Source organism: Giraffa tippelskirchi, chromosome 11, assembly GCF_054371585.1.
Source record: "Giraffa tippelskirchi isolate mGirTip1 chromosome 11, T2T-mGirTip1v1.2.pri, whole genome shotgun sequence".
In the NCBI taxonomy this organism is placed as follows: domain Eukaryota; kingdom Metazoa; phylum Chordata; class Mammalia; order Artiodactyla; family Giraffidae; genus Giraffa; species Giraffa tippelskirchi.
Genome location: NC_137285.1, coordinates 82047175 through 82065725, shown reverse-complemented (window position 1 = coordinate 82065725; position 18551 = coordinate 82047175). Strand labels below are relative to the sequence as shown.

Genomic DNA, 18551 nt, shown 5'->3' with positions numbered 1-18551 from the left:
TAGCTGTGTGTCTTTGAGGAGATTACCTAATCTAAAGTGACAGTTTGTCTGAAAATAGTGAGGACATTAAGTTGTCTACAGGATTCCAAGGACCAAAACCAAACAAACAAATAAGCAAAAAGACACACAGCAATGCTTTACAAAATCTAAAGCAGAAATGAAAGAAATGCCATTTAGTTAAACTGACACACAGAGTAATAACATAAAGAAGTAAACAATGATTTCTAGGCAGCAAACATTTTAGGAGTTTGGAGGATGGTGAAGCACAGTCCAATTTATTATTTCAAAGAGAAGAAATAACATATGTAATAAAATGTAGAGATGGAGATATACACTTAGTATTTTAAATCTGGCTTTTCTTGACACAATTCTAGGAATGTTAGGCTCCAGAGCTATTTCATTAATTTCTTTCCTAATAACTCTGAGAAAACTGTGACTGTCGACATAACACTGAAAATATACACCTCATAAAATACGAACTTACTTTATCCATTTAATCTCCCAAAGATATTACAAATGATTTATTGATAGCTCCTAAATTACAATTAAAAATGGAAAAATATTTCAATAATATGAATGAGATAATATCTATGACAAAGCATATAAGTAAAGAATCCGCCTGCAATGCAGAAGACCTGGGTTCAATCCCTGGGTTGGGGAGATCCCCTGGAGAAGGGAGGGCTCTGGCCGGGAGAAATCCATGGACTGTATAGTCCACGGGGTCACAAAGAGTCAGAGACGACTGAGTGACTTTCACTTCACATTTTATTATATCACAGCTGTATTCTGACAGGTACCTATACAAAATCAGGAAACACAATAAATGTTTCTAGAATATGTTGAAAAGGCAATTGAAAGCATATTTTTTTATTTAGATCTAGAAAAATGACTATATTTTAAGAGTTCAGAGCTTAGAATATGGTCATATTTTAAACTCACTTTTTCTTATGCCTTTACATAACTGTCAAGTTTCATATCTATCTTATTATTTCATACCATTAATGGAATAGTTTTAAAAAGATATAAACATCAATGACAATATATAGGTGTTCAATTCATTATATTTTAACTTCAGTTCTGGATCTATAATTAGTGAAAGAATCAAAATCTTAGATTAAGGGATTCATTTTTCTAAACAAGTTCAAGGCAAGGCTATTCAAAGTGCTGGTGTGCTATGTGATGACGAGCCTGAACTGGGTTGAAAATCAACATACTGCTTCCTTTGTCAAAAATGTCTTGCTATTTAAAAAAAAACAACAATTTTACCAAACTAAGCAATGCACTCAGAGCCATAGTTAATCTACATCAAGTGTATGTAGATTATGAACATAGGGTTCATATGAACCCTATGAACAAAGGGTTCCTGGAATGGCAGCAGGTCCATGGATCACATGTGAGCTTCACCAGTCCATGGAAACCTAAAAATAGAATGATTCTCTGAAGTCTGACTTATAGAATCACTAGCCTAAATTAGTTGGAGTATTCTGCAACAGTCCCAACCTTTTGGCACCAGGGACTGGTTTCACGGAAGACAGTTTTTCCACAGATGGAAGCGGAGGGTGGGGGTGGTTCAGGGGATAATGCGAGCGATGGAAGCGACTGATGAACCTTCACTCACTAGCCTGCCACTTCCTTTCTGCTGTGCGGCCTGCTTCCTAACAGGTTGAGGACCAACTGGTTGGGGATCCCTGCTCTTCAGTCAACCGCTTCATTTTACTGTCCCATTTATACTGCACTGGGGAATATGACTTGACTGAGATGGCAGAGTTCAGGAAGACATGCTGGTGTGCTGATTCTGAGCCTAGGCCTTAGGAGTCATCCTTTGTTTACATTTAGGGGCTTCCCTGGTGGCTCAGATGGTAAAAGCATCTGCCTGCAGTGCAGGAGACCTGGGTTCCATCCCTGGGTGGGAAAGATCCCCTGGAGAAGGAAATGGCAACCCACTCCAGTACTTTTGCCTGGAAGATTCCATGGATGGAGGAGCCTACTGGACACGCCTTCACTTTCACTTTTGACTTTGTTTCTATTCAGCCATCTCTGCTTCTGCTACTTCCCTAAGAAACAGGTGTACTGGGTAGCCTGTTGGGCTACCAAGGCTGAGAGACAGATGTAGATCCAATCTGAACTTAGGGGGTAAACACCATACAAGCTTAGTCTATATATGTCAAGATCCCTCTGATCCCAGACACATGAATGAAAATAAATAATTTTTGTTTTAAGCCACTGAGTTTTGGGACAGTTATGACACAGATTATTCTACAAATGGCTGTTTAATGTCTATACAGAGGGAAACTTTTAAGAGTCAAGGTGGTAGAGGGCTGCTGAGATGAACAGTATTGGAAAGGGTATACTCACAGTATGAATGGAAAGGTATTAATGACTATGTTTATGAGTAGCTCATTCAACAGATTCTAAAAACTCCTGATTTCACAAGTTCTGAAGATCCCCGTCAGGGCTCTGATACAAGGAAGGACCATTCTTTCTTATTTTTTCCCCAGTGAGTATAGCAAGGGACAAAAACAGAATATAATGCACAAAGACCAGAAATCTGTTAATGAAAGAAGAATGTTTTGAACTGAAATATAACAGACTTCAACCACTTACTAAAGGAAAAATTTCAGCTAATAATAGACATATATAAAGTTACAGTGGTCTTCAGTTTCCTTCCTTAAAATAGCCACTCTAAATCAGATTCAAGTGACTTACTACTGTTCTTTGTATTTTTCTTTCAAGTTCTAACTTAATGGATCCCATGTCCAAAATTAATAGCTGGACTCAACAGCTGAGAGAGACAACTGCATTACTTTATGTAGCTTCTGTGAATAGACTGAACAGAAAGGACTGCTTATAGAATTTGCTTTCATAATTATTATTTAGAGTATGATATTATAATAACATATGCTTTCTGTAGCACTAAGAATGAAATAGATTTTACCCCTCCAATTTCTTAAGTCAGATGGCTCCAACCACTCCATAAGTAAAGAAACCTTAAGATTTTTAAAAATGTGAAACAATATTTTATCTAGGTTTTTGTTTTTATAATGTTAAGCTAAAATTTAGTGTATATAGCTGAACCTTATCAAGTATTAAGGTAAATTTAGGTCTGTACACACACACTAAATTTACAGGCCATTTTTGTTGTTAAAGTTTTGTGTATGCTATTCAATACTATTTGGGTAATAACTATATAAAAATGTAAAAACTGTTTTTATTTCTTCAAAGGTTTATTTGTTTGTACTTCCAGTTAGTCAAAAATGAAAACTATGGAACAACTATTGCCCAAAGGAATAAAACATAAATAAATAAATAAAACCTTTGATTTAGCAACCAGAGCAAACTGCAGCAGCTCGTTTTATAAAGTGGCTCCAGCCATTCTGGGGTGTTCCCCAGGGTGAAATGCTCCACTTTGTATATAATTAAAATCTGCCGCAACTATGATCTTGAATATCTTCTGGAATAAAGTATAGTTAAATAACCAAAATCTCAAGTAAATAAAAGCTGCAAGTAAGCAACAAAAATGTCTTCGGAGCAGTGTTTTATTCACATCTTTCTGAGCTACAAACTTCTTTGCTCTAATGCATTTCAAACAGAACCCTCTCTTTTCAGGAAGCTCTTGATCTCAACATATTCAATTATCCTTTTTCAATTAAGGCAAAGTTTCTTTCATCTCACTCAGCTCACCTAAGATAGATATATAATCATTCTAGAAATGCTCCTACCTCTTGGGTAATATTTAAGAAGTGTTGAATTTTAGTACAAGGGGAAAAAGATGACACTAACTATTCTTTAATCAATAGTTCTGTTGTTTTTTTTTTTTTTAACAAAAAAGCACACTACTGATTCATTCTTGGTAAATTTCACAATTTCTCCTAATGCATCGTCTTAATATTATGCAAAGACAATTCACTGTTAAGAAACATTACCTATCTTTTCTTTGAAACACATTATGTAGCCATTGACCAGAGATCATGTAAAATGATCTAGAGATGTGCTAAACAGACGCTCAGCATTTCTTTTTCAACAATGAATGAGTATAGCCACAATGGACATTCAAATGAAATTTTATATGTTGGCTAAATGCCTATTACAACTTATACATTTACTGCAGAAATTCTCTTAGAAATGATTTTCCTATTATATCTAAACGCCATATTCAGAGTGAAATTGCCACACTGGCCATGTTTTATACAAATATTGCTAACCTAAGGAAAAAAAGATTGTACAAACTTGTGACAAGTGTTAATATTATCTCAAATGTATCTTCAACATCTTTGTTTTTGACAACCTTATAAACTTGAACACATGTACGATACTATAACATTAACTAAGGCTATGAGGAATAAAAATCACTTGAGTGAAGAGATACTTTCCACTGTGATTCTTGTGAACAAAAAGGTTTCACAAACTACATAATTTGGCATTTAGTGTCAGGGAGCTTTCATCTTGGGCTATGAATTTTGAGGATAAAATAGCTAAATTAAAAGAATATTTTCAAGTATATGTTTTAAGAATACATTTGAACATGATAATATGATACAAACACAAAAGAAACAACACTTATTCATTACCTATCATGCTGCTATTGTATCCATATTTCAAATTTAGAACAAATTGGTCAGAGAATATGAATTTTCTTCAAAGAACCACAGGAAGTCTCCTGGATTGCATACAAATAACTGATACTTAATCAGTGTCTCTAATGTTTGCTAATATTGTCAAAACAATGAGAAATACACATAAGACCTCTGTCAAAAATGTGCATACAAATTACCAATTTGCACACATAAGTATCAAATCTGTATAATCTCTACTGAAGAACTGATCTCAAGGATTTGCAAGCAGAATATGGAACACATCCTTAGTCAAGTATCATAATGTGATTGATGCTTAAAAATAAGCCCACAAACCAATGCTAGGTGTGCTTCTCAGGAGTCAACAAGATATCAACACTAAGACTCTTATTTAAAACATAAATAAATTTATGCACAGAAGTAAAAGCCTCGAAGTGGGGAACTGAATCTCAGTACATAGGCAGTGCATGCCCTTAAGGCTTATGTCAAACTGTCTACATTTTATTATATATTGTAATTACCAAGTACATAAAACTGTGAGCTTAACTGACAGAGCACTTCTGAATGTGAATCAGCCAATTTAGAGCAACAATTGATAACACCATTACAAAATACGTAGAAATAGTAAAAGCTCCATGTCCACACTGAACCCAGATCCAGGAAGCAAGAGTTTGACCCGATGATGTAAGGTGTAAATCCATGGTGTTCATATTTTTGTAACATGTACTTAGATTTTTTGAGAACCCAGAAGAAATGACTGAAATAAAACCACATAGAATGCAACAGATAAATATGTAACCACCACCAACCCCAGCAGCTCAAATTCATTTACGGTTGTTTCTCCTTGGACTTTAACACTGAGACAAGGTTATAGGTGCAGACAGTCTTTATCTGGGAGGGTATTCCAGGAGGCACAAGTGAGAATTGGTTATACTCGGACAAGGAAGGGAGAAAATCTAGTGAACACATCATTGCCATGGGCCGTCTGAGGAAACCTAAGGAACATACTTCAGAACTGCCCCACAGAAAGATGGAGAATCTGTGGCATTTATCCACCAAATCCCAGGAGCTGGAGCGGCAGCAGCATGTTCAAAAGGACAAGCATCACAAAATCACAGCTTTTGTTTATTCAGCAGCGCGTGCAAGCGTGCTAAGTTGCTTCAGTTGTGTCCGACTCTTTGTGATCCTACCTATGGACTGTAGTCCGCCAGTCTGCTCTGTCCAAGGGATTCTCCAGGCAAGAGTACTGGAGTGGGTTGCTGTGTCCTCCTCCAGGGGATCTTCCCAACCCAGGGGCTGAACTTGCTTCTTTCTAAAGCACTGATACAGAGAAGGCAATGGCACCCCACTCCAGTACTCTTGCCTGGAAAACCCCATGGACGGAGGAGCCTGGTAGGCTACAGTCCATGGGGTCGCTGGGAGTCGGACACGACTGAGTGACTTCACTTTCACTTTTCCCTTTCATGCACTGGAGAAGGAAATGGCAACCCACTCCAGTATTCTTGCCTAGAGAATCCTAGGGACGGCAGAGCCTGGTGAGCTGCCGTCCATGGGGTCGCACAGAGTCGGACACGACTGAAGCGACTTAGCAGCAGCAGCAAAGCACTGATAAACGTTCCCAGCCACTAGGCAGCAAAGGTAAAGACTTTCAGAATCTGCCCCCTCATCTCCCTCTTCTCTCTTGCCTCCATCTTCATCACCTGTCTGTCACTTCCCACATGGACTCTCCAGAGTGGCTTTCAAGTGTCCTTTGCATTTTTGCCCCCAAAGTCAGTAGAGGAGGTGGGAAATCGAGGACAGGCAGAGTTGTGTTCCAGCTACTCCCGACTCCGTGGCTGTGGCTGTCACATTGTCTTCTCCTGACCTCGAGCTGCTGGTCACTGTCTTAGGAGAGGTTGATCTCAGCCCATGAAGTGGCGTTACATACGTGATTCTCTGCAATATCTCTTAAGACTACGCTTTCTTTGCGTTCTTGCCTTCTGTTTTGCTCCTAACCTATGCCAACCTGAAAGGAAGCCTGCTCCTTGGGTATATTCAAAGCATCAGAGACTTAACTGTTTTCTGAAAGTCTCAAAAGTAAGGTTCTTACACTTCAAGATGCACAAGCGAGTGTAGACACAAAGTAGCAGACAGTAGTATTTAACTGATCCATTTAAAATATCTATCCCTTTAATATTTTATAAAGTTATATAGTACTATATATAGTTTATAAATATATATACACATATTGACAATGTGATAAAAGTTGCTTGCTGATTCTTTTTAACTAATGAGGTGCACCATCAAACGGATTTGCTCTGAGAGATTGCATCTGCTGTTTCATGGCCAGAAGGCTAATGACCGCTGACAAACAGCAGTTCTTCAAGGGAACTTTTAGAAGGCTGCGATCAATTGTCCTGAGGAGACACTTAGTTTGCAAACCTCAAGGCCTCATGGTTATACTCTTCAGTCCAAATGACTCTGGGCATTCACCCTGAGTGTTGATTTAGCTCTGTAAATTGCATCGAGAGTTGGGTCTTTTAAAAAAGGCCTTTAAAGAAGGTATGTGGAATGAAGCTCTCTTACTGTTCCATCTAACACATGACCCTCCACAATAATAACTCCAAGTTGTAACTTATGGGAAAAACCATATTCTTGGCATCTGCCTCAACAATTTGGTTGCCTACTAACTAGACTTAATTTGCAACCCTTTCAATTATGGTGAATGGATTTTCTTTTCATATGTTCCGTCTGCTCAATAATTCTGTAAGCACCTTAAAAGCAGATGCTTGTCTACTTCCTTTAACCTGCAAGAAGAGCTCACAGACTGCTTTGGTTCAAAACGACAGTGAATAAGTTGTTGAAATAAAGAACTCTGGATGGATTTATTTTCAATTCTTAAAGGTTACTCCTTGGGATTCTTAAACAGGCAAGTAGCAGACTCTCGCTACTACCCTGAGAAGACTAAAGTGCAAGTTGAAGACAGTAGAGATGGTTCTAAAGGCACAAAAGCACCCAGTTTGAGTCAATTAGCTATTAAAATTAATCCGCATATCATCTTCAGGATATATAAGTTCCATTCTCCTTGACTTTTCTGGGTTGTTAAGTATTGCTTCTACTCATTGAGGGAAAGATAACTTTGTTAGAGTGTTTTTCTATTTACAGGACAAATTCAAATTATCCATTAAGCCCACACCAAAATCCTATGGAAAAGAGATCATTGCCATCATCCCCATTTTATATGAGAGGATAATGAGGCTCAGAGAAATAGATGCTTTGTCCAAGGACATTCAGAGAATGTGACAAACCCAGTGAGCATAAGCCTTGCTTTCTTTACTTCAAAGTCACACCAGGCTTTCTATTTTACTGTGTACACAACCCAGTTTGTGAGTGTGTGTGTGTGACTGTTTGTCTACTACCTGAGATATAGAATACTGTTGCTTTATAAAAGGATAGAATAACATAACTTGATTAAATTTTTGATACTAGTTTTTTTAAATGCTTGTGTTTTGATGTTTTTTGGTCACAGAGGCAGAATGAGTTGCTATTTTCAAAGAAAAGAGCTTGCAGCCTTATTTGTAAGAAGTGATTCACCGAGAGCCTATTTTATTATAAGATAAATTCTTTTTCTTTTACTGAGGTATCTTATATCTAGGATGATCTCAGATATTTTAGATGAAGCATTCAATACCATAAAGAAATCATCTACTTAAGACTATAAAAAAGAATGTAGAGACCTGATGCTAACTCCTAGATAAACTGGCTACATATCCATCCCAACAAACACAAAGTATACCTCCTACCTGAAATTGTCATTGCTTTTTTATTCAGGCTGGTTTACTGCAAATTGAGGATTTTACGGTCCGACTTGATTTAAATTTTTCTACAAAGACATAATCTGAGAGTTCAACTTTAATATCAGCAACCATGATTTCAGTGGGGATCCACTTTTTGATGTCAATCTAATGTCAGTATATTTCATGTTGTATAAGCAGTAATTTACGAGTTACCCTTGGAACATCTGGCCTGGTGTCTCTCAGCCACAGGCATGCAGGGCCCACCACCATTCTGCATTCCGAAGGAAACACACTACAGTGGGAACATGAAATCAAACCGTCTTTGTTCAAGATTAATAGTAATTTAAGTTGTTTTGAAGGAAAATAAGGAAATACAGAAAAATAATCCTGAAAAACAATTTAGTTAGGGTTGCCACAGACCTTTCTCTTTCATTTCATGTACAGTTTGCAAAGAAAAGAAAAAAAAAATCAATGATCTGATGTTCTTTCCCTTCAGCATCTGAAATTGGACCTCTTGTTTTGAAAGCCAGGGTATGTGGTTTCTCTGATCAGTTCATGTCCTTTGGAGGGTTCCAGAGAGACTATTCATGCTCTGGGAATAAGCAGCACTGAAATGCTTCACCAATATATGAGTAAACAAAAGCATATCAGCAGTTAAATGCATTTTATGAGCTGAGCGAAAACAGAATATTCCCAAGTGGAGTGGAGATGACAATGGAATAGAGGACAGGGCTGGGAGCCTCACGTCTCTCAGAACAGAGAAAGAGCCTGGAGGACAGTAACACCTCCAAACCACTCTCAGAATAAGGAGGGAAATTCTCTGAGCCTGACATCATTAGATGGCCTAAGGACGAAGCCTCCTTGTAGCAAAACTGCTAAATTTAATTTATCTGGGAAAAATAGGTGAGCTGATTTCTCTTTTATTTGCTATTTTTTTTTTAATTGAAGCTTTTGTTTATCAGGCTTTCTCATTTTCATGGTTGGAATACAATTAAATTCTATAGACAGATGGGCTTCAGCCATGCTAATTACCATGGTGATCAATTAACTCAGCTGCTGTTTAGAATAGAGAAAGCTACATAAACAACAACCTAGAAATTTTGCCTAAGACAGTTGTAGAAACCTATCAAGCATATAATTCATAAAACATCCAAACGACCATGCTATTGTGGTACAATGGGCTTCTTTCTTTATTTGAGATCTTTACCATATACCTCTGTCCTAACAGGAAACATGCATCCATTCAATCTGGCCCAAAAGGTCATGATAAATGAAGTGACCTGCTACATAGCTAGCTTTTGGGGTGGCATGGCTGGACTGGAGGCATCCTCAAATCTTTCCTATCGGGACTGCATGCATGTACCCTGGAGTTAGATGTTTCATCGTCAAAGTGAATATATGTGGACCATGCAGAAACTGGTTACTTTCAGAACAGTTTGCACTATATTATCCACATATATGTATAGCATTAAGACATTTTAAAAAATTAAACTATAATATTAACTAACTATATGCATCCACATTGAAAGCACTTACAAAGACATTTGGAAATTCCTAATGCAGCCACTACACATGAATGAAATATCCTAATGAAATATCTCTACAGGCTAGAGAGTAATATAAACTAAGACTGACAGGCAGCACAATGTCAAAATATTGAAGGAATCTTCGCTAACTCTAAAGCAGAGGAAGAAGAGGATCTATGCAGATGTCAACCCAGGAACTGCATTGGCTTCTCCTCGTGATAAAGACTGACTGTTAGTTCAACCAGCCAGGCTCTACACAGAAACAAACATGGACATTCATTCTGTTTGTTTGTGTGAGTGCTTGTGTGAATGCTAGACTACTGGGCAGAAAGCTAGACTATTATTCCTTCCCTGCACCAGTCCTAAAATCCTACTATATCCTTCCATGAATAGCATCTACAAGGGAAAAAATGGAACAGTAAAATGTGTGTGTGTTAGAGGAGAAAAAAGTCAAGTGTATGCTATGATACCCCTGGAGAAGGAAAGGCAAGCCACTCCAGTACTCTTGCCTGGAAAATTCCATGGATGGAGGAGCCTCATAGGCTACAGTCCAGGGGGTCGCCAAGAGTCGGACAGGACTGAGCGACTTCACTTTCTTTTCACTTTCATGCTATGACACATTGAGCAAAGCATTATTCCTCCAAAGTCAGCTGGGTAAAATTTAACTATGGCTGTGACCAAGTCATATTTCTAGTTGAATTCAGGAGCAATTTCACCAGTGAGCTTTCTACACATTCCTACTCACTCCTTGTACCCCTCACCCAAACAAGTAACCTTTGTCTTCTCTGAGCAAGCACAGCGTTTTATTCACACATCTATTACAACCCTACTACATTCTGTTACATAAAATGATCCAAAGTGCATGAGTCTTATCTGGCCTACTAGCTACCTTGTTCTTTGGAGAAAAGTGAGTCCTATTCATCTTTGTTCTCAAAGCCCCTAGTCCATTGACGTGCTCATAGGATGTAGTCATTAAATATTTACTATGAGAAATTATTAACATGTTTCTGAGCTCATCTTCAAACGGCAGATAACTAAACAAATCTATAACTTTCTAAATACATATTTTTTGTAACTAATTTAACTGAGTCAAGACACTTCCATGGTTTCCAATTAGGACTAACTATATAGGAAGGACAAAACAGAAAAGTATAGAAATCACAACTAAATTAGAACTATTAAAGTGTATTTGAACTTATAAATAGATCCCACTGGTATTTCTAAACTACAGTGGCATTGTTTTTGAGATGAGTTGATTACAAGTTACTGTAAAAGAATAAACAATAAAACTGGTTTGAATAATTTTCCTCAATCACAGCTGAATTCAAAACATAAGACCCTGTTTGTCATTACTGTTAACATTTTGTCTTACATGGTTATTCTCACAGAAGAAACAGGAAAATAAAAACGTTCCTTGTCCAAGGTACACTGAAATTTAAGAAAAGTAAGTGTGTGTGCTCAGTTGCGTCTGACTCTTTGCAGCACCATGAATTGTAGCCCGCCAGGCTCCCTTGTCCATGGAATTTTCCAGGCAAGAATACTGGAGTGGGTTGCCATGTTCTTCTCTAGAGGATATTCTCAACCCAGGGACGGAACCCACATCTCCTGCACTGGCAGACAGATTCTTTACCACTGGGCCACCTGGGAAGTCCCAAGACAATAATTATCAACCCACAAAGTTACGTTAATAAATTGTTTTTATCTTGTTTTTAATTTGTTACACTAACTTTATTTAATCTATAAGCAATTCACAAAATATAAGTAATCGTCAAAACTTCAATAAACAAGGTGGGCATCCCATAGATCAGAATATTTTTTCCTATTCTTAACACACTGAAAGGGACCATAAAGTACCAAATTGTAGCAGCAAATTTTCTTAAAAATGAAAATATACACATGTATATATAGACTTGGAAAGTATATGTATTGAAAACACTAAAAGTTAACAAGGGATTATATTACCTTCAATACACAGTATATACCTCAAAATGCATTTCTCTATATGATGTTAAAATGTTATGCTATAAAAAGAAAGTAATAAAGGCATGATAAAGTATTCCCTGTTGGAACGTGACATCATCATCATTGCATTCTCAAAACCACTGAGAACGTGTTCTGAGTGGGCGCCTGCTCCCTCTCCCCAAGCATGGGCATGTGTGTACCACGTGCACACACGTATGTGTGCGTCTTCTGCTCATACTCTTTATTTTTCTTACAACAAAGAAAAACCGCTAGCTGAGTTCCCAGCAGGTTGAGACATACTAATTTCTCCGAGTTTCTTCAATTATATCTGTTTATATATTTAAGAGGTATCATGATCTTTAGGTTTCAAAAATGGGCAATGCTAAGCCTTTTTATTAGGGAAAACCTCCAAACTAATTAATAAAAGCTTGAACTTCTATCAGAGCAGCATTTTAATATATCTATTAAATGATTAGCTTCCTGAAAAAAATCAATGTTATTCTTTACTGGCAGTTCTGGCACAATATTGTATTGCAAACAGGAAAATGGGAAAATTAGTTGTTTAACCTATGAAAACAGTGGGAAACTCAGTGGCTCAGCCTATGAATACAGCTTTCAAAATTCTGTATTTTCCCTTAAATAGCATTGAAAATCTCAAGTGATGGTATTATTTTTTTAATAAGGCTCAGTTACACTGTATTTTTAAAGTAACACCAGGCATATATTTAAAGGAAACAAAATAAGCAAGATCATATTTGCTTAATGCAGCTTAATTATTACATATACTACATAATGACACTCATGTTGCTGTATTATTGCTTCAGATAGAAGACATTTATTTTGCTCTGTAAAGCAAGAGATGGTACTTTAAAAATCAACTCACTGTACTAAGTGGAACCATCAATCATCTAGATTTTTGCTGCATTATGTTTTTAAAAAGAAGCAAATTACAAAAGGTACTATTATGGATTTACTTCAAAAAATAATTTTGGGGTTATTTACTGGCCAGTATGAAAAGAGTGTCATCTTTTCTATTTTGTGGGTATTTAGGCTATACAATGAGAATTGATTTTCTGAGTGATAGTCCTGAGACCTTGCAGGAGTCTCACTTATCCAAGAAAGATTCAATTATGTTCCTACATTGTACTTACCAGGGAAGAAAAGTAAGGGACTATACTTCACAAAATCTCCTAAAGAAAAGTTGCAATAACCTTCAGTTACCCATATAAGCACACCTAGATAATTCAGAGCTCCCATTTCCAACTGATCTGTGCAATAAGGATTATATGTTTAAAAATATTTTACATTTATGAGTATTTTTATATATATTCCAGATGATTCCCCAGTTTATTACATAATTAGAAGAGGTTTTTAATTAAAATTTTGAGGTAAGAAAATTATACATATAGTATTTGAATCACCAGTAATACTGAGTAAAATGAAAAAAAAAATCAAAGAAGATACAAACTGAAATACTAAACAGGAGGCTGTATTTATCTTCCCAGACTATTTGGCAACCAAGGTTTAAGATCTGAATGAGTGACTGGACCACAGAATCTGAAGGCTCCCTGCCAATCCTGACATCCTGTGATCTACAGAATGATGACAGTTAATTGGCCAGACCTTGAGTCTCTTTGTTTTCCACTGTGTGTTCTCAGTAAAAGGTAAAAAAGCACATAAATTCAAAATGCCACCAAAAGTAAAGAATTACAGGATAATAAAAGATACTACATAAACTTTAATGACATTCAGTATCAAGGCAGGGTAACATGAAAAAAGATGCTGGCTGCTTTTGATGTAAACTGAGTATTTGCTTTGCTAAAAAATAAAAAAAAAAAAAAGACTTATTCTGCAAAAATAATTTTTTTCACTGCTTAAAAAAAAAAAAGCCCTAGTATTACTTTCGTAACTTATTAATATTTTAAGAACCATGGTTCAAAGCTGGTTGGATAGAGGGAAAGGAGTATGGAATGTGAGCCCTACCAACTTCTCAGCTGCTCCTTAGAGTAATTTGCATATGAACATGTCTTACATTATGTGTGTGTGTGTACTTAGTTGCTCAGTCATGTCTGACTCTTTGCAACCCCATGGACTGTAGCCCGCCAGGCTCCTCTGTCCATGGGGATTCTCCAGGCAAGAATACTGGAGGGGGTTGCCATGCCTTCCTCCGGGAGATCTTCCCAACCCAGGGATCAAATCCAGGTCTCCCGAAATGCAGGTAGATCCTTTGCCTTCTGAGCCACCAGGGAAAACCTGGAATGCTGCAGTGGGTAGCGTATCCCTTCTCTAGGGGATCTTCATTACAGTTGTTCCCAAACTCAGGAGAAACCATTACTGATCTCTGATGGGCTTATCTGGACACTAAGAACCACAGAAGAAATTTATTAACTTATTATTATTAGGCCAAAGGGCCATCCATCGCCATAAAGAGTGAAAGATAATTCTAAATAATCCATGACTTTCTACAAGAACATTATGACGCTAGGTTTTCTCCCCTAAAATTTTGAAAAGGCCTCCTTGTCATGCGGTGCTGCCTTTCCAGCTAAAGGCTGTTCAGTCAGGCAGTCTTCTTGGCCTTGCTCTCCCTACTAGCCTACTCCCACATGACCAACTTGTCTTCTTCATAAACCCAGCTCTTTCAGGAAGCCTTCCGTGGCCGATAGTCCTATCCATATTCTGCATTTGTTCTGCAGATACTACTAATTTCTCCAATGTTCTGCCAGATTCTGTGGCGTTTTTAACTCCCAATGTGTAGGTATATGTGCGTACGTTCTCTATTTTAGACTGAGTTCCTTTAAGAACACAGCTTGTATTTAACACTATTTATGTGCACCCCCAAAACTTTGCACGTTCTCCACACACAGTAGGCATTCGGCCAACATTCTCAATGTAAATGAATATGAGCAGGGAACCTTAGGATAATTAGAGCAGTGAGTGCAGATATAGTCTTCCATCCGAGACAAACAGGTGAGAAACGGAGCCTTCTCCAAATTCTTCAGACTGGCCTGACGTCTTTCTCTAAGTAACAATGCAGATTCTCTGACAAGGCTTGAAATAGGAGAGGGGATGAGGCAGACGATGTCAGCTATCTTCTGGTTCATAAAAAAGTGCACCTGGGAAGACCAAGCTAGGAAGACATGACCTCTCTATAGTGGAAACACACAGTGAAACACAGAAAAAAACAACTGGCACTCAAGGCTTTCTACCCAATCTCCATTGCCTTGAAGGACCACGTGACCCCTGCCTTTGGGTCTCGAGCCCGGTATGGAGTGGGGCTGTGCCCTCAGGTCAGAGAGCGAGGCAGTGTGGCATTTACCCTGCCTTTTCCTACAGAAAGAGAGAAAGAAAGAGAAGTTGCTCAGTTGTGTCTGACTCTTTGCAACCCCATGGGCTGTAGCCCACCAGGCTCCTCCGTCTATGGGATTCTCCAGGCAAGAATACTGGAGTAGGTAGCCATTTCCTTCTCCAAGGGATCTTCCCGACCCAGGGATCGAACTCAGGTGTCCCTCATTATAGGCAGGTGCTTTACTGTCGAACCACCAGGGAAGTTCTTTCCTACAGGACTGATGTCAAATTGGTCTCCTCTAGGTTCACCTCACTGATCCGTTCAAAGTAATGACTTATTTCTAACCAGTCTCTTGTTTTAGAGAACTTCTGTATTTTCCACACAATTCTGCTCCCACATCCAATGGGTAAACACATTCTACTCAGGAAACACTATAATTCTCCACCGGCTCTTACATTTTCATATTCCAGCAACAGCTCCCTCTTTGAGCCATTGAGAAAACCTCTAGCTGACCCTCCTGCCAAATCACATCTTTCATTTGTTGTGAGAGAATTCTTCCTTAAATCAACTAATAAAACAAGTAAACATCACAAAGACCTACTTCAAATCCTTTCCATTTCCTTTCTTTTCTCTTTTTTTCCCCACCTTTTTTTGGGGTGGGGTTGGGAAGGGGAGGACTCTTGTTTATTGATAATTCTTAAATTCCTTGGGTTCATATATGGCTCTTTATAAATTGGCTCCAATGAATTTTTTCCATCTTCATAGCCTGTCATTCAAATTCATGGACACTTTTCTCCTATTACATTTAATGTATCACGTTTCTCTGGAAAGAACAGACCTTGTTATGAATTCTTGCTTTTATGCCTACAGTTCTTTTTGTCTAGAGTGACTCTCCCCACTTTTCACATGGGAAATTCTCATCCTTCAACATCCACCTGTCTCCTCTTTAGAGAGACATCCTCTGTTCCATTGAATCCCTCAGTATGCTGAACACGTCTGAAAGTACTGACCTCCAGAATTGTGATTTTCTCATTTCCCATCAGTCTACCCCTAGCATATGAGATCTTCAAGGGAAGGCACCATGTCCCATACATCATTTTTGATACCAACCACATAGCCTGATACTTGCCATGTAGGAAACAAGTACTCATTGTTTTGGGGGTAAATAAAAGTACATAGAATACAATTCTCAAATGAACAGAATGCTAATATGTTGTTTAGGGAAAGCTGAAACAATCTTTGTCAGACTGTAGGTCAAATAGGCTTTGAAGGACTAGCCTTAGAACCAAATGGATTGGAGTGACTTTGTTTCTATGGGAACAAGCGGTCTAAGTTCCAAGCAGCACATATACGAATGGACTTTGGAACACAAATGCCCCTGCAAGGTTCCAGGCGGCCAAGCAGCAGGCACTGAGGCTGGCAGGTGGCCCCCAGACCGGTAAGAGGCTGCATCTCCTTGAGAGGCGGATGCACAAGACACCAAGTCACCAGAAGCATCCCAGCCATCCACGGAGACCAGCTCCAGTCAAGCCAGCGAGCCGCCCGATGACCTCTGTCCATTCGGCCCTCCCGGGCCCGGGCCATGCTGCTCACGGTCTACTGTGTGCGGAGGGACCTCTCCGAGGCCACCTTCTCCCTGCAGGTCAGCCCTGACTTTGAGCTTCACAACTTCCGTGTGCTCTGTGAGCTGGAGTCCGGCATCCCCGCCGAGGAGACCCAGATTGTCTACATGGAGCGGCTCCTCGTCGACGACCGCTGCTCCCTGGGCTCCTACGGCCTCAAGGACGGAGACATGGTCATTTTACTGCAGAAGGAGGCCGCGCAGCCGCGCTCCGCCGGCCGGGTGGCCGGCCTCTCCTGGATGGAGCCGGCGGGGCCCGCGCTGCCGGGGACGTCCAGCTCCCGGCAGCCACAACAGCGCGCCCAATCGGCCCAGCACTCCGGCCGCCGCGGCTCCGGGGAGAAGGCGGGCCCGGGTCAAGGGCTGGACAGCCCGGCCCTGGTCCGGAGCATGCTGCTCTCCAGCCCGCACGACCTGTCCCTGCTGAAGGAGCGCAACCCTGCCCTGGCCGAAGCGCTGCTCAGCGGAAACCTGGAGAGCTTTTCCCAGGTCCTGATGGAGCAGCAAAGGGAGAGGGCGCTGAGAGAGCAAGAGCGACTGCGCCTCTACTCGGCTGACCCGTTCGATCTGGAGGCCCAGGCCAAGATCGAGGAGGAGATCCGGCAGCAGAACATCGAGGAGAACATGAGCATAGCCATGGAGGAGGCGCCGGAGAGCTTTGGCCAGGTGGCCATGCTCTACATCAACTGCAGAGTCAACGGGCATCCTCTGAAGGCCTTCGTCGACTCGGGGGCTCAGATGACCATCATGAGCCAAGTCTGCGCGGAGAGATGCAACATCATACGGCTGGTGGATCGGCGGTGGGCTGGGGTCGCTAAAGGCGTGGGCACGCAGCGGATTCTCGGCCGAGTCCACCTGGCACAGATTCAGATCGAAGGCGACTTCTTACAATGCTCCTTCTCTATACTGGAGGAGCAACCCATGGACATGCTTCTCGGGCTGGATATGCTCAGGAGACATCAGTGTTCCATCGACCTCAAGAGAAACGTGCTGGTGATCGGCACAACTGGTACACAGACTTCCTTCCTTCCTGAGGGAGAGTTACCTCCATGTGCTAAGTTGGTAAGTGAGATGGGGCCAGAGGAGTCTCCAGATAAGGAAATAGCAAACGCTATTAAACATTCAGTCATGGATTCAGGGCGAAAAAAGCATTGAAACAGGCTCTATATATGCTATCACCGTGAGGGAATCTCAGGTCTCCGGAAATTTTAAGACATGAGCTCACTGGCAATGTAATCATTAAAAACATCAGTAACCACTAAACCTGGCCTTGGGACTATGTTCTCAGAGCCATCTCTGTGTAAACTGTGATTGATTGATCTTGGTCCCTCCATTTTCCTTATCCAAAAATCACCGAACCTTATCCTGAGAAGGCTTTGGAGGCTCCGACTGATTTTCAGATAATCCATGAAAGGAAAACCAGCCTCTTTGAAGACACTGTCCAATGAAATTATAGGATGGCTTGTCCAAACCTGTTGCTATTTTGCAGAATTCCCTGGAAAAAGCCATTGCTGCAGATGTTACAATGCACCTACACAAATTATTTTAAATCAGCAGTAACAATTGTATATTTAGGGGAATACATTTATTTTCATAGACTTTTTTTTTTTTTTTTTTAGGAAAGGTACTAGAAATCCTTGGCCAATTGTACTCAAGTTGATTAATACATATAAATGTCTGTTTGGGGCAGTATAGTGGCCAATTTCCTCATGACTCCTGTGGAGGCATGCTCACTGCAATTCATTCTAAAGGCTATTTCTGCTATACTTGAGAAAGTGAATTCTTCTCCCAGGATGCCCTAAAATAATT

The 18551-nt window shown here is 39.7% G+C and overlaps 2 protein-coding genes across 7 annotated transcripts in view; one reads left to right on the top strand and one right to left on the bottom strand.

Annotated features, from left to right (window-relative positions):
* The window catches only part of PDGFD (platelet derived growth factor D), a 269444-nt gene that overhangs the window by 116165 nt on the left and 134728 nt on the right, over positions 1–18551 (bottom strand). The window lies entirely within an intron of this gene.
* DDI1 (DDI proteasomal shuttling factor 1) overlaps positions 16496–18551 on the top strand; it is a 36618-nt gene continuing 34562 nt past the window's right edge. For all 3 annotated transcript variants that reach the window (XM_081545898.1, XM_081545899.1, XM_081545897.1), the window contains exon 1: positions 16496–17804. In XM_081545898.1, coding sequence (XP_081402024.1) covers positions 16704–17804 — 1101 coding nt within the window. In that variant the 5' untranslated portion in view covers positions 16496–16703. The remainder of the gene's footprint in view (positions 17805–18551) is intronic.